This window comes from Gymnoscopelus microlampas (genome assembly GCF_963454915.1).
Source record: "Gymnoscopelus microlampas genome assembly, chromosome: 5".
Lineage (NCBI taxonomy): Eukaryota > Metazoa > Chordata > Actinopteri > Myctophiformes > Myctophidae > Gymnoscopelus > Gymnoscopelus microlampas.
The window spans coordinates 20,798,337-20,814,882 of record NC_139942.1 but is presented as its reverse complement, the minus strand read 5'-3'; the positions used below and the strand labels follow the sequence as shown (position 1 = coordinate 20,814,882).

General features: G+C 44.8%; 1 protein-coding gene across 2 annotated transcripts in view; it reads right to left on the bottom strand.

Annotated features, from left to right (window-relative positions):
* Nucleotides 1-16,546, bottom strand: part of LOC311046047 (glypican-5-like) — a 237,043-nt gene that overhangs the window by 197,230 nt on the left and 23,267 nt on the right. For both annotated transcript variants that reach the window (XM_084058148.1, XM_084058149.1), the window contains exon 2: nt 13,077-13,238. In XM_084058148.1, the coding sequence (XP_083914274.1) occupies nt 13,077-13,238 (162 nt within the window). The remainder of the gene's footprint in view (nt 1-13,076; nt 13,239-16,546) is intronic.

Genomic DNA, 16,546 nt, shown 5'->3' with positions numbered 1-16,546 from the left:
CGACCACTCAGACATCACCAGATGTCACACCTGGGGGGGAATTGGAGGAGAACATGCAGCTGAAACTCCGTCTCAGAGAGACAGAGTGCAAGTTAATGCGTGAGGAACGCTTAAAAAGTGAGCAGGAAAGGTTAAAAAGTGAGCAGGAAAGGTTAAGGAGTGAGTTGGAACTAAAAAAAGAGGAGGTTAAATTGCAACAGCAACAAAAGGAGCTGGAACTCATGCATATGAGAGCTAGGTTGCCGGCTGCATCCCCCCAGGTTACTACTCCGCTGGAAGCTCCAGAAAGCAACAGCACTACCCCCAGAGCAGTGTTCGATGTGGGCAGGCACATTGCCCTTGTGCCACCCTTCAGAGAAGGTGAGGTTGACTCCTACTTTCATGCGTTTGAACGCATAGCAAATACACTGAAATGGCCAGAGAATATGTGGGCTTTGTTATTGCAGTGCAAACTAAGTGGTAAAGCGCAGGAGGTCTGTACCAGCCTGACCCTAGACCAGAGTCTCGACTATGAGACGGTGAAAAAAAGCATTTTGCGTACTTATGAATTGGTCCCAGAGGCATATCGCCAAAAATTTCGTTCCACTGAAAAACCTGCTGACCAGTCATTTGTCGAATTTGCTCAGGTGAAAACGGTGTTGTTCAATAAGTGGTGTACGGCAAGCAAAGTGGCTGACTTTGAGCAGCTCAGGGAATTAATTCTATTGGAGGAATTTAAGAACTGCATTCCAGAGCGCATTGTCATGTACCTTAACGAGCAGAAAGTTAACACCGTGTCTAAAGCTGCCGTTTGTGCAGATGAGTTTGTGTTAACGCACAGGTCAAACTTTTCTCCTATGCACCGGGAGTCCAGGGGTAACCACGGGAAAAATGGGAAACCTTGGAATAAAGCAAAGTCACCAAACAGTCCGCCGCGTAATGGTAATGGTGCGGGCGGGGCTGGGAACAGTGGGGAAGCACGCAAGTGTTTTGCTTGTCATGAGGAAGGCCATTTAATTCGGGAGTGTCCAACACGCTCACAGAGCAACGAAAAAGAAGGTCAAAATCAGAAATACAGGAAGTCAAAAGCAGTGTCGTTTGTGCGTAATGTTGCTCAGTGTCAGCCTGAGGCAGTGTCTGTCCGGGCGGAGACTGAGGAATGTTTCGGTCCTTTTCTATTTAAAGGTACTGTGTCTCTGTGCGATGGTGAGAAAGAACAAATTCCCATTACCATCTTACGTGACACAGGTGCGGCACAGTCGCTGATGTTACAGTCTGTTTTGCCTTTTTCAGAAGGCTCTTCCTGTGGTTCTGATGCGTTGCTGCTGGGTGTGGAGATGGCATCCTCTCGTGCGCCTCTCCATAGGGTGTTTTTGCGCTCACCGTTGGTTACGGGCCTTGTGCAGGTGGGCATACGGGAAGGTTTACCAGTAGAGGGGATCGCGTTGATCCTTGGTAACGACTTGGCAGGTGATAAAGTTTTCCCTACTTTTGAGGTGATAGAGCATCCAGTGATTTCTGAGTTTGTGTGCGAGGGCGCACAGAATGTTTTTCCTGCTTGTGCTGTGACTCGTGCGCAGGCTAGGAAAAACGCTGAGGAAATTAATCTGAGTGATTCGTTTTTCTGTAGTGATGATCCGTTGTGCACTTCTGCTACTAGCCCCAAGAAAAAGGTGGAAAACGTGTTGCCTATTAAGCCAGATTTTGCGTTCGATGTAAAGAGGGATTCATTTGTGTTTGCGCAGCAGAATGACCCGTCCTTGGCTTCATGCTGGGAAGCAAGCCGTGTGGGGGGCACAGATTGTGCCTACGGTCTGGATGGTGATATTCTGGTGCGTAAATGGTGTCCATCGTCTGCTGTGGAGGCAGAGTGGAACACGGTGTACCAAATTGTTGTCCCCAAAACATTTCGTTCTCAAATTCTGAGTTTGTCTCATGATAATTTTTCTGGGCACTTGGGTGTTCGGAAAACTTATCAGCGCATTTTGCGCTATTTCTTTTGGCCTGGATTGAAAACCGACGTGTCTGATTTTTGTCGCTCGTGTCATGTGTGCCAGGTGATGGGGAAACCTAACCAGGTGATTCCCCCGGCTCCGTTAAAACCTGTCCCTGCTATGGGGGAGCCATTTGAGCACATTATTATTGACTGCGTGGGGCCGTTGCCCAAAACGAAATCTGGCCACCGTTTTCTGCTTACTTTGATGTGTGTCGCCACTCGCTATCCAGAGGCGATCCCGCTGCGCACAATTAAAGCTAAACCGGTGATCAAAGCGCTGACTAATTTCTTTTCGACTTTTGGTTTAGCTCGTTTTTTGCAGAGTGACAACGGATCTAATTTCACGTCCAGAGTGTTTTCTCAGGTGATGGAATCACTTGCTATTAAACACATTAAATCTAGTGCCTATCACCCAGAGAGCCAGGGCGCGCTTGAGCGTTTTCATCAGACTCTTAAAGCTATGCTGAAGAAATTTTGTCTAGAAACAGGCAGACAGTGGGATGAGGGATTGCCCTTTCTAATGCTAGCTGCGAGGGAATCAGTGCAGGAGTCGCTGGGATTTAGCCCAGCAGAACTAGTCTTTGGACACACAGTCCGAGGTCCTTTGCGTGTGCTGAGAGACAGTGTGTTGGCCAAGCCAACAAGCCCAGCAAAAGGTGTGTTAAGTTACGTGAGCGAATTCCGTGAGCGCCTGCACAAGGCTTGTGAGGTTGCTACGGCTGCATTAAAGCAGTGCCAGGATCAAATGAAGGAACGTTTTGATAAAAAAGCAGTTCAGAGGGAATTTGCGGTGGGACAAAAGGTTCTTGCTCTCCTCCCGATTCCTAGTTCAGCTTTTCAATCAAAATTTTGTGGTCCATATGTAGTTCAGAAGAAACTATGTGAAACTGATTATGTGGTGGAAACACCAGACAGAAAAAGGAAAACGAGAGTGTGTCATGTGAATATGCTGAAGCCATACGTGGCCCGTGCGTCTGTTGCGCCGGTGGCAGTGGCCACTGTTGCGCCAGCGGCTCCCTCACTCTATACCCCCGAGAGTGATGGGCTGCGGGTTAAGAATTCTGCTGGTGCGCGTTTGCAGAATTCTGATGTGCTGCGAGACTTGCCGACATTTTTGTCTCATTTGGATAAGGGTGCACAAGCAGACATTATGGCATTAATTAAAAATAACATGGGTTTGTTTTCAGATACGCCATCCCGCACCACAGTCCTGGCTCATGATGTGGATGTGAGGGGGCACTCGCCTATTAAGCAGCATGCTTATCGTGTTAATCCCACGAAACGGGAATTGATAAAGAAAGAAATTGATTATTTATTGGGGAATAATTTGGCTATTCCGAGCTCAAGTGCCTGGAGCTCTCCTTGTCTGCTAGTGCCCAAATCCGATGGCAGCATGCGTTTTTGCACGGATTATAGAAAAGTGAATAATGTAACAGTGGCTGATTCTTATCCTCTTCCGCGCATGGAGGATTGCGTCGACCGGGTCGGCGCCGCCAAATTTGTTACTAAATTGGATTTACTCAAAGGCTACTGGCAAGTGCCTTTGACTGAGCGTGCGTCTGATATTTCGGCTTTTGTTACACCCGATGGGTTGTACCAGTACACAGTGATGCCTTTTGGCCTCCGTAACGCGCCGGCTACTTTTCAAAGGTTGATGCGCACAGTTCTGAGCGGAGTAAAAGACTGCGAGGTCTATTTGGATGATGTGGTGGTTTTTTCTAATACATGGGCTGAACATATTCACACGCTAAGGGAGGTTTTTGAAAAGTTACTGGGGGCTAATCTCACAGTGAATGTGGCTAAATGTGAGTTTGCCCGTGCCACGGTAACATATCTTGGAAGGCAGGTGGGACAAGGCAAAGTGCGTGCATTGGACGCAAAGATCAAAGCAATACTTGACTATCCAGTACCTAAAACCAGGCGGGAACTTCGCCGGTTTATTGGTATGAGTAGCTTTTATAGGTCTTATTGCAAAAATTTCGCAGCAGTGGTTGTACCACTGACTAGTATGACTAGTGAGAAGAAGCCTTACGTCTGGTCACCTGCCTGCCAACACTCTTTTGAGTCCTGTAAAGCGCTCCTCTGCAGTGCGCCTGTCCTGGCGGCGCCTGACTTCAGACGTCCATTCAAGCTGGAGGTAGACGCCTGTGACAGCGGTGCGGGTGCTGTGTTGCTGCAGGTGGACGAGCTGGGCATCGACCATCCCGTCTGCTACTACTCGAAGAAGTTCGGTGGGGCTCAGTTGAACTACAGCACAGTGGAAAAGGAGGCTTTGGCCTTGGTTTTAGCTTTGCAGTTTTTTGAAGTGTATGTAGGTTCAAGTCCATTGCCGGTGCTTGTGTATACTGACCATAACCCTTTGGTTTTTCTGAAACAGATGCAGAACTCGAACCAGAGACTAATGAGATGGTCTCTATTGGTACAGGATTTTAATATTGAGATACGCCACAAGAAAGGGCTGGATAATGTCCTTGCAGACGCCCTGTCAAGAGTTTATTGTTAATGTTTTTTGTGTCTTTTTCTCTATAGATACATTACAGGTGGAGGTCCTTATTGAGTGAACTTCATCTGGGGGAGATGAAGTTCCCTCTTGAGGGGGGAGGTGTTACGGTCAGGTGACCTTATGATTATGTATTATTATGATGTATGAGTAATATATTATTGACATGTATGAGGAAGAGGTGACTGACTGCATGTTTCTTCCTTATCATGCAGGAGGTGTCTGTCATGGGTGAGGAGGAGTGAGAGAAGGCTCTAAATCCCACTGTGATTGGCTAGACTCTGCTATAGGGGTGCAATTGGCTAATGGGCTGTGTGCTCCACAGGTGGACTTGATCACCCATCATGTGATGGCTATAAAAGCACTGCAGGCAGCTAATTCATTGAGATGAGACCTTCCCTGTCCTCTCCACCACTGACCCCTCGTTTGTTTGGTTTGTTAAAGTATGGTTTGAGCCCTTAGGAAAGGCTGACTTTGACTTAATGTTTGGATAACCCTTTTGAGTGATTTAACAGTCTCTTTATTTGTTTTTGTTTCCTTTTCAATTGGCCAGTTAACTTGTTTTTGTTTCCTTTTGTTTTGCTTATTTGCCTGAGCTACAATAGCCTTTAGCCTTCCAGGAAAGGCACATTTTTGATATTGTTAAAAGGTAAAAGGTAACCTGTGACTAGACTTTAAGGACATTTTGGACATTTAATGACTTTTTGACCGTGAACTTTGTAATAAATATCCATTCTTTTTGCAAACTGGTTTCAAAGAGTCATATATGTTGCACTCACACCACCCCTAGGGTGGGGGTCGTAACACTCTCTCTCTCTTGTGACACACACACACGCGCGCGCGCATGCACGCACACCTCGATGTCTCTGAGGACAGGGGGTCAGGAGGGTTCCTGGCAGATGAGACGGGGATCAGCTAATTATCTTGCCATAACAAGAAAGCATTGTGCCTGCCATGGCCGCTAACACTCTGTCTCTCACTGGGGGGAGAAGTTGCACAAGGTGCTTTGATTCATTCAGCACTGAAACGCTATTTGGGATGAGAGGGAAAATTCCATAAAAACATTTGTCAGCATCGGCCCGCGCACCTTCTGCAGCGAGGTGTCTATGGTAACGATGGAGTGTTGTCAACACAGATACAGGCACCCACACAGGCACCCACCCACACACACACACACACGCGCGCGCGCACGCACGCACGCACAGATGTCATGGCCTTTAGCTCCAGGCTAGGTCCCCCTGCATATCAGTGACACTTGGTATCAAAAGTGTCAGCATTTTCATGACATCTGCTCCCCTGCAGTGTGGGTATATACACTCAAGATACACATTCTGTCATTCCCACCTGTCTTTCACACAGTCACACACACACACACACACACACACACACACACACACACACACACACACACACACACACACACACACACACACACACACACACACACACACACACACACACACACACACACACACACACACGTTTCCCATACACCTGATAGATAAATTGTGAAGATACTGCCTTGTCTAACTGAAGCTCAAAGGAACTACTTGTTAATAGTAGAAGTAGCATTAGTAGTAGTAGCAGCAGCAGTAGTAGGCTAGTACGAAGGGTTCCCAAACGTTTCAACCCCCCAAAATAATCATAATTGAACTGGGGACCCCCCCACCCTGACATGCACTTGAAATTGTATAGGCATTACATTTAGTGTGACTCGGTTCCACAGATAAATATTGTGAAAATAGCCAAACTACAAGCTCACAACCCCTCGCACTGCAACAGTAATCACAGCAGTAGTCATACGCTGGGCATACATGGACACTTTTTTTCCATTCCGATTAAAAGGTTTTGGGTCAACTGTTTACAACAAGGGCAGCAGTGATCTAATCACGGTCTGGCGTTAGCATACAGTACACCGACGCTTTTAATCAGAACAGCTGTCAACGCTGTGACATATGTGTGACATTGGCAAGTGATGAAATGCACAGCATTTTTCTTGCATGTATTGCAAATAATGCAAAAAGTTGTGCTTTTTGGAAATTGCTGATCTAGAATGGAAGCAAAACGGTTGCACGACGTGGCAATCATTCACATCGTGAGTCATGTGGACTGGGTGAGGGATTCATGGCTCCAGATGAAGTCAAGTCAGAGAGCTCCCATTCCCATTATTATTGTGTGTGTCGTCGTGATTATTTTATACAGATGTCAGACAACTTGGTCGCTGCAGAACACTGCCTCGTCTCAAATCCGTTCAGCGTGCGCGCGTGCGTCGGTGTTGCCAGAGAAATAAGCGAGAGAAATAAGCAACCAGGTCAATGAAAACGAGCCCAAAAGAAGCGACTAGGCTACGGCTAATTGAAAATAGCCGACCTACAAGCTCACAACGCGCCGCGATGCGACACGTTGTGAGCTAGTAGATCTGCTATTTTCGAAAAATATTAATAATAAATCTTGAGAAACCTTTTTTTAATTTTGGAATATTTGGGAAATATTTTAACAATACAAATCTTGTATGGGGGGGGGGCTTCAAATATTTTCAGATCGGGGTCTGCAGACAAATACATTAATCTGGGGGTCCTTGCCATGAAAATGTTTAAGAGCATTATAAACAACATTAGGAAACAAGCCCAAAAAAACCCAACCCGCAACTACAGTACCAATATTTATAAGAGACTTTACAGAAAAACAAGCCCACAATAAGCAGACATGGCAACACTGGTGTACGTGCGTGCTTCCCTTAAGGTGACGATTGGGAGGCTGGGGGGGTTGGGAGTATGCACAGGAGGCCATTGGGGGTCAGAGGTCATTGCATAAGGATCTTAACCCCAGGAATCAGGATGTGACCTTGTCTGCGGCTTGCCTCAGAAAAATACAGTGCAGTTACAGTATACCTCAACAAGACATTTACTGGAAACGCTTCTATTTTAGTGCAACTTGTGATCATAATCTTGGAAGTTTCCATTGATCTCATTTTGTGTGCGGCTGAAAAGCGGCAGCTCGATGATGATAAATGTGGTCCGTGTTTATGGGGTCACACTCATGACATGACAACTCCCACACGAGACAAAGCACAGTAGGGCCTTTCGGGCTGTCAAAACAAAAGCAGGCCAACCCAAACACACACACACACACACACACACACACGCGCGCCACACACACACACACACACACACACACACACACACACGCCATCTGCCTTCTAACGGGCACGTCCCCTTGGCTAAACCTCAGCAATCAGCATGGGTGATTTTGAGTTGAAAAGGAAAATTGAAATTAACAACATGACTATGGAGGATTACCACAGAAAAAACTTTGGTATACAGTACATACACGCTGTAGCGGATTGACCAACAATATACTCAGATCAAACCACAAAAAAAAACATATCCACACATACACATTCTGTCCCACGCTACTGAGTGAGCCGTGTTTGCAGTATGTCGTTGCTGTCGTGTTATTTCTACGGTCGTGTTTATTAATATTTTGTGGCAATACACTATGCGTTGCACTGTCATCATCAACTTTGTAATAAACATTATTTTATACTACAGCAAGTGAGAGAAGTGATTGAAACAATCTTGGAAAGACCATCTAAGGCAGTCAGCTGACAATATTCACATCTTTTACACACACATACTACAATGTTATTATGTTCCCTCAAAAGGTTAAAAGTATGTTCCCTCAAAAGGTTAAAAGTTATATTATCCAGTTGTTGTTGTTAACAGCAACATTTTTATCCTACCGTCTCTGTCGGGTGGAAAGCTCATATGTCCAAAACTGTTACTTTTCAGGATTCAATAAAAAAAAATGGCAGATCATCAAGCTCAAAAGTTTCATGATTGCAGATCTTCTATTTTTGATACTTTTGTGTTACGCTATACTATGATCAAGTAGGGCATTAATTCATTAAAAAAACACAAAAAGTAAAAAATATGGAATAAGAGGTTTCTGGTGGACCGACAGCGGACGTCGCAAACGTAACATCCGGACTTGCGAGGCGCACCGTTGATCTGATCCTCACCAAATTTGGCACAAACACTGTTTAGGGGTTTGGCATGAGAATAGTCACACCAGGGACCACGTTGTACAACCCAGCTAGCTGTGTCAGGGGTCCCCCAGGGGCCACGCGTTATGGTGCACTGTTGCTCCGACCCGCACCAAACTTGGCACAAACACTGTTCAGGGGTCTGGCATGACAATAGTCCAACCGAAACCTGAAAAAGGTAACAGTTTTGGTTTCCACCCGACAGAGACAATGTGTAAAATAAAGACAGGGAAAGTGAGGGACCCACAAACACATTTAGGTCATTAGCCATCAACCAAAATTGGGTGCGTTTAACCAATTGAACCCTTTGGTCAACTGCTGTTAAGTAGCTAGGGTCCTTGGGAATCTGGCCGGGGACCTTGGGAATGCGGTCAACTAAGTATAGGGTTTAAGTATCACATTAATCCTGGTATCGCTATTTTGGCCATGTCATTATAGGCAAGAAATCATTAAAAAAAATCAAAAATGTTTTTGATATTCTCAACAAAAAAAAGAGGGGGGAAAAGCAGATCTTCAAGCTCACGACGTGTCGGGCACAGCTTGTAGAGTGGCTTTATTCATTTTTTAAATCTGCACTATGTACTGTAACTTTCCTGTTCTACCGCAGATTTGAACCCGGGTCTCTTGTGCAAGTGCAATTTTTTTTACCACCGAGTTAATAGAGCCTGCCTGCTCGCTCAGGGGAGAAATTGAATTCTGACCTTCAGGTCAACATTCGTGTCAAACCAGGATCTAAAATGTCTCAATAGAAGAGCAGGGAGACCAAACACAACAACCCCAATCGTAAAAAAAGATATACTGTATACATACTCTACCATACGGATTGGACAAAATAAAAATGTATTCACACACACACACACACACACACACACAAACAAATTAACATAATAGAGCTTAAATAGGGCTTAAGTGGTTAAGAATGTGTGTGCAGTATCAGCCAAATTCATATTCCCATGACTTCATGTGGTATCTCAGCCACTCACCACTTGACATTCCACACGGAGCACTCAGACAGGACAGGGATTGTCCTTAGAAGGCCCTGTGAGAGAGGACTACACTGACACACTACAACTAGAACTGTCAAGCATGTGGTTTTATATTGTTATTCCACAGTTTCTAACATCCCGTGCCTGTTTGGACCACCCATGACGATAAATTAGTTTTTTTGTGCATTCTACCTTTTTTCTCCCCAGTTTTTTGGTCAGATTCTTGTTTCTCTCACATAATCTGGCAACGCTGTCTACGACCTCCCGTGGGGTCTCCTCACTGGCAGAGGTGAGGAGACCCCACCGGGAGGTCGTAGACAGTGTTGCCAGATTCTGTGAGAGAAACAAGCAACCGGGTCTAGGAAAAGCAGCCCAAAAAAAGCGACTATGGGCCACGTGAGCACTTTAACATATACATCAGCTATTTGAAAATAGCAGATCTACAAGCTCACAACGCGTCGCGGTGCGACGCGTTGTGAGCTTGTATATCGGCTATTTTCAAATAAAATACTGCGGGGAAATTATAATAAGCAGATCTGGCAACCCTGGTCGTAGAGCCTTCGTCCTACTCCTCCCACCCAACACTCCCCACTGACAAGACTAAGTGTAGTTACAAATTCCCTTCCCAGCTCGGCTTCCCTCTCCCGAAACACGGGCCGATTGTGTTCGTATAGACACTCGACAAAGCCGGATAACGATAACTTTAAATAACGTTGTTTTAAAAAATAGTTCTAACGGCATGGCAGAGTCCACACCACCACTATAACGACAACTATAGACGTTAATGATATCCGTTGGATTACTTTCAGATCGATGTTATGAACGATAGAAACACTGACAGTCAATCTTCAAAATCCACCAGAAGGACCATCGGTCACACTCGCCCTCGGAATCCCATCAGTGATAGTTTTATTATGATCGGAGCTGAAAAGACAATTATCAACAGCTGAGCTGACGCTAGCTGGTAGGCTAAGTGGCATATACCTCTGGTAGCCTACAACCACCTCCTTATATTAATTATCATTATCAGACAGATTATCCATGTAGCAGCATGTGTCTTTAAGTTTCAGCGCCACTGTCACTGAGATCTCTCTTGCTCTCTATCTGCCACTGTGTGTGTGTGTGTGTGTGTGTGTGTGTGTGTGTGTGTGTGTGTGTGTGTGTGTGTGTGTGTGTGTGTGTGTGTGTGTGTGTGTGTGTGTGTGCGTGTGCGTGTGCGTGTGTGTGTGTGTGTGTGTGTGGGGGGGTGTGTGTGTGTGTGTGCGTGTGTGTGTGTGTGTGTGTGTGTGTATGCTGCAGACTGTGCAGAACGTGTTTGTACCACAGTTTACAGTGGCACAAACATGTTTGCCAGAAAATGGCAAACATGTTTAGTGCGATGGTTTGAGGGATTTTACTGCAAACCGTCCGTCTGTCTGTCTGTCTGTCTGCTTGCCTCTCTTCTGTCTGTATGCCTCTCAGTTCAGTCTGTCGGTCAGTCTGTCTGTCTGTCTTCCTGCAGTGGGGAGACAAGTGCCTCACTGACGCCGACACTGGTTCTCATGTGTAAGTGCACTCTCCTCAGAAAAGGGTATAGGCCTACAGTATGTCTGGGTTATGCTCACATACTGTACTCTTAAAACCGTTTCCTCTCTCGCTGACAGTCACAGGTCTGACATTACTGTAATACTTTCCAGGGACGCCGATGTCTAAGAGGCAGCCTAATCCAGTTTCCATTATTGCTCCTTTAAGTTCGGCATAACATTTTCATTCCTCATTACGCCGCATGCTCGCATGTCATGCATGAAGTTTTCCATATTGGAGAGCGAAGGCCGCTGGTATCCCGACAGCCATCATAAAAACAAACCTTGGCCTACACACGCCGTCTCGGCAGTACATCGTCCTATAAAACAAATTGCATGGTGCCCTGAATTCCTGTAGCACCAAAAACATTCAAAGCATCTCGCCAGCCCTGTGGGATAGTAGTGTTGGGAGGTTTTAGGGGGGGAGAAGAAAGAAAAAAAAAAACACTGTCTGTTTCGGAAATTTCAGAATTCAAATGACATTGCAATTACCGGCGGAAAACGGAGGACAAGCAGAGGCAACTGGCCTTCGGGGTTGCCAGATCTGTTTATTATAATTTCCACGCAAGATTTTATTTGAAAATAGCCGATCTACAAGCTCACAACGCGTCGCATGATCGCGATGCGTTGTGAGCTTGTAGATCTGATGTACATGTAAAAGTGGGGGGGGGGGGGGGGAGAGAGAGAGAGAGAGAGACCGCAGGACCTAATTCACCTGAGACACAAACGTGCACGCACACACACACACACACACACACACATGCGCGCACAATTCCCTTCTTGACAAATACAGTACAAATAAAACCTCTGAAACAGGATTTCAGAGGAGTGCCTGCACGCTTTACATTGGAGGTTCCCGAATTCCAGTGCTATGGCAGCATGCTGCTGAACATTTCATTGTTCAAAAAAAGAAAAAGCTACCTTGCGTGCCCCGGAGTTTTTGGATAAACCAAGGTTGTCCTGTGTGCTGCTCCCAGAGGAGGATCAGAGCGTTGCACACAGTCCACAATCAAAAACCTGAGGCAGAGAAGAGGGCCTGTGTGTACCCTCGTTCCTCCACTGCCTCTCTAGCCAGGACTGATTTCTCCCCACACCGCTGCTGCTACTGCCAAAGCCACAGAAAGTAGGAAAGAAATCAAAAGGCGAATGGGGGAGGGGGGGGGGGGGGGAATTGACTTTGCCCATGTTTTACCAGTTCACATACTTGCCTGGGCGCCAGCAACCGTGGGCCCGGGGGGAAGTGAAAGTAACAAAAAATGTGTTATTCACGAATATCGGGCAAATAAAGAAATTCCTTGCAAACAAAAAGAACAAAACCAAAAGTATTTTTTTTCCATCAGTGCATTTGGACTGCAATAGAGGACAAAGTTCAGTGAGATGACGGGGAAGGGCTTGGTCGTGTGTTTTACGCAAATGATCAGCAGCAGCTACTGTTCTTATGTATAACAGACAGTATTATATAAGAAAAAGAGGTTGCGCATCAACAATGGGTTTTCTCAGTGGAGTGCTAGACTCCAAAATCCAGCATACATATAAAAAGTAGGAATTGAAAAAAATCCCAAAAAGGTAGCACATCCAAAATGTCAAATCAATGGAGGAAAAAGTACTCACATTTCCGCGTTTCGGCTATGATCAATTTCAGAGAATGTAGTGATCAATCAATCGATTGTGTTCCGGCTTGGATCCGTGGAATTAACTAACACCTTATACTAGTTCTGTATTTATCGGTATCACAAAGAAAACTCACTTTCAAGTATTACATGATTAAAATCTTAGTGTTTTGTCAATTATTTTGGGGGCCCACTTGCAATATCCTCAAGGCCCACCGGTGGGGCCTAGGCCCACAGGTTGAGAAACACTGGCTTAATGCATATTAAACTCTGGGTCCTTGAAAGTACAAAAAGGTTGACAATCACTGTCCTATAAACCATTACATTCTACTGTAATTCTGACCTCCCATTCAGAGCCCACTACCCCCCCTCATTCCCAGTATCCTATTAGTCTTTACCCTGGAAGGCGTCTGCGTGTCCGGAGAGGAGGTACTTGAGGTCGAAGGTGTAGGAGCGAACGTTCTGAAGGGTCTCCCGCTTCACCGCGTACGTATAGCTCTCCTCCATCTTCCGGGTGCAGCAGGACGGGCCCTGGTGCTTGCACACCAGCAGGTCCACATCTGTGGGCGAAGGGAATCACAATCACAATCAACTTTATGGTTTACAGGTGTGAAGAAGAGGGTGAAATGTGTTTTTTTTTGTGTGTGTGTGTGCAAACTCCATCGTGTTTTGTTGTTTTCAGGATGAGAAAAGAAAACCGGGGGGAGAGAAAGGAGAAAAAGAAAGAAAAACAGAGAAACATGTCAAAGACAGGCAAAACTCAAGGATATCTACATACACATAGCATAATCCAGCAAGTACAGTACATATAGATGAGGTTAGACATGAAGGGGGTAGAAAAAGAAATGCTCTTAGATGCAAGTCAAACATTTAGACCACCGGTTCTGAACTCATTGAGTGCCATTAACGTGTTTCACATGTTTTAGCGCTATGGTGTTGAGTGCCATTAACGTGTTTCACATGTTTTAGCGCTATGGTGTTGAGTGCCATTAACGTGTTTCACGCGTTTTTGAAAAAAATAGAAAAAAACGTTTTTTACCCAAGATATCATCATCTGAAGATTTGCTTATATACACATGAGGGCTGATTACACATGAGATACAGCTGGAGAAGACAACATAGAACCAGAACAACTAGAACACAACATAGAAATACAACACGTAAACAGGCACAGTCTGAGACTGTGACAGAGTGAAATGAACACTGAGGATTGTAGATGCGGTGCGAGGGCTCCGTGGCTTAATGCATATTAAACTGGGGGGGGGGGGGGGGGGGGGTCCTTGAAATTAAAAAGGATTGAGAATCATCGATTCAGCCTATTCAAACTCTTCCAGACTCCATTTGAGGGCAGGCAACACACACACACACACACACACACACACACACACACACACACACACACACACACACACACACACACACACACACACACACACACACACACACACACACACACACACACACACACACACACACACACACACGGTATATTTTCTTCAGGAAGCATTAGGGAGGGGAGTGGAGGGGAGTGCGGCGCGGTCGCAGTGATGACTGGGATTTAATAGTTATGAATGAGATGAGTCACGTCCCGTTAATGGAGAAGAATATGTTCTGGAACATGTTGCTATGGGAAAGTACAAAATTCCGGTCCGTTTAGAACTGTTAGTTTATAGGCTTATCCTAGAGAGAACCTGGATGGACAATACTCCATACTGCTCCTTATGAACCATATAACCAACGTTGCTGTCGGGCAGAAACCTCCTACTCTAACTTCTACCACAAAAGCATCAAAAGTAGCAGATCTACTACTTTTGCCATTTTTTTAATTTGAAACCTAAAAGGAGTAAAATAGCAGAGCTCACAAAGTGCTGTAGAGTGAATTGGAACGATACGTGTGTAAATCAAGACAGTCAGTGGATTCAGTGTTCTTTCTTCTGCATGCTATTGTTAGTTGATCATCTGGTTCATCTCCATTGGGTTGGGTGTTCATCTCCATTGGGTTGGGTAGCTCGCCATCAAACATCAAGGTGTTTCATCGAGGCAGAATCAAACTCCAAGCAGTTCCAAAAAACCTGACCATGCTGATATATCTCATCTAACTTCAAACGCGAAGTCAGGGCTCATCTGGTTGCACCCAGATGAGTGGTTTTATGTATAAACAGCTTCTGGACTGTTTTTAGCTTGACTTTATCACTTTTAGTAACTTTTAATCAATATAGTGGCTTCTGGCTCCACACAGCTCTGCTGTCTGTCTCTCATGGAATGAGGAAAAGGAAGTCACATACTCTACACACTGGACTTAGCTTGACTCAACAGGAAGTGACATGTTCAAAATAAAAGTACTATTTTCATAATAAGTGCTTATCTTAGCTGACGTTTTTCTGCATAATGTTTACTCACTGGGCATACACATACATGTTTATATTTCTCAAACCTGGGTTACAGTTGCATCGTGCAATGCGTTGTGAGCTTGTAGATCTGCTATTTTCACTAGTTTAGAAAACCTTTGAGTGAAAGTGGCTTGAGTGTACCTGTGGGTTTCATAAATAATGAACAAATGGAAAGTGTTGAAAAGAGCTTGTGACTAAATAATAACTACATTGTATCCATTGGCAGTTGGAACACAAGCTCTTGTTTTTCCCACTTTCTGAAAAGTAACGGTTTTGTGCATACAAGGTTTCCACCCAACAATGACGATACGACGGTTCTGTTCTCAGTTATTTGACTCAGATGAAGTCATTACTTAAATACAAAGAATCAAGGCCGTAATAGTGCTTATATCCTTCCAGCCAAGAACATAATCACCTGTTGCCAATCACTTGGTACGAGTCTAACTGTCTCCTGTTTTGTTTTCAGTTTTTCCAATGTTTTCAAACATTGGAAACTTCGGTAAAACTTACTTAAAGTTCGGGTCTATAATGCTTCATAATGGCATTCGTAATGCATTATAATGCACAAAAAAAGAAAGAATGACTTATAAGTAATATAAGTGCTGGTCATAATGCATTATAAGCTCAGCGGAACAGGACAAGTCAGTTATAAAGTGTCTTTAAACAGTAACTTATGTATGTAAGTTATTCATGGTAGTGTGCTCCTTCAGTGAGCTTATAATGCATTCAGGGTTGCCAGATCTGCTTATTATAATTTCCCCGCAATATTTTATTTGAAAATAGCTGATGTATATATTATATGTGGCCCATAGTCGCTTCTTTTGGGCTGGTTTTCCTAGACCTGGTTGCTTGTTTCTCTCACAGAATCTGGCAACACTGAACGCATTACGACCAGCACTTACAATACTTCGTAAACCTTGTTATAAGCTGTCATACAAGATTATAAGCATGCGTTATGAAGCCTTATAAGTGCATTTTCAATGCATTATCAATGTGATTGTGGTGCAACAAAGACCTTTTTTTTGTAAAATGTTACCGAAACTTCATATCATGTATGTAGTACAGGTTTTGCATGCAGTGAGCTAGTGTGACTAGTGTCCTGAACATGCACATAGGCAGACTGTCATAAATCCATAGGGAGACAGAGAGAGGCACAGTCAGAGGGTAAAGAAAGTAAACCAACAAGAATTCATCTATGTTTACTGCTATAAATACCGCCTCCGCCAAAGGTGTATAAATATCTTTGGCTCATGTGCTCATGGACACACGTATGTTGAAAATGTGTCTGTTCAGACACACGTGTGTGTGCGTGTGTGTGTGTGTGTGTGTGTGTGTGCGTGCATGCGTGTGCACAGATGCAAACACACGGGTCAACACTCACTTTTACACTTACAGTGAACACACACACACACACACACACACGCACGCACGCACGCACGCACGCACGCACGCACGCACGCACGCACGCACGCACGCAC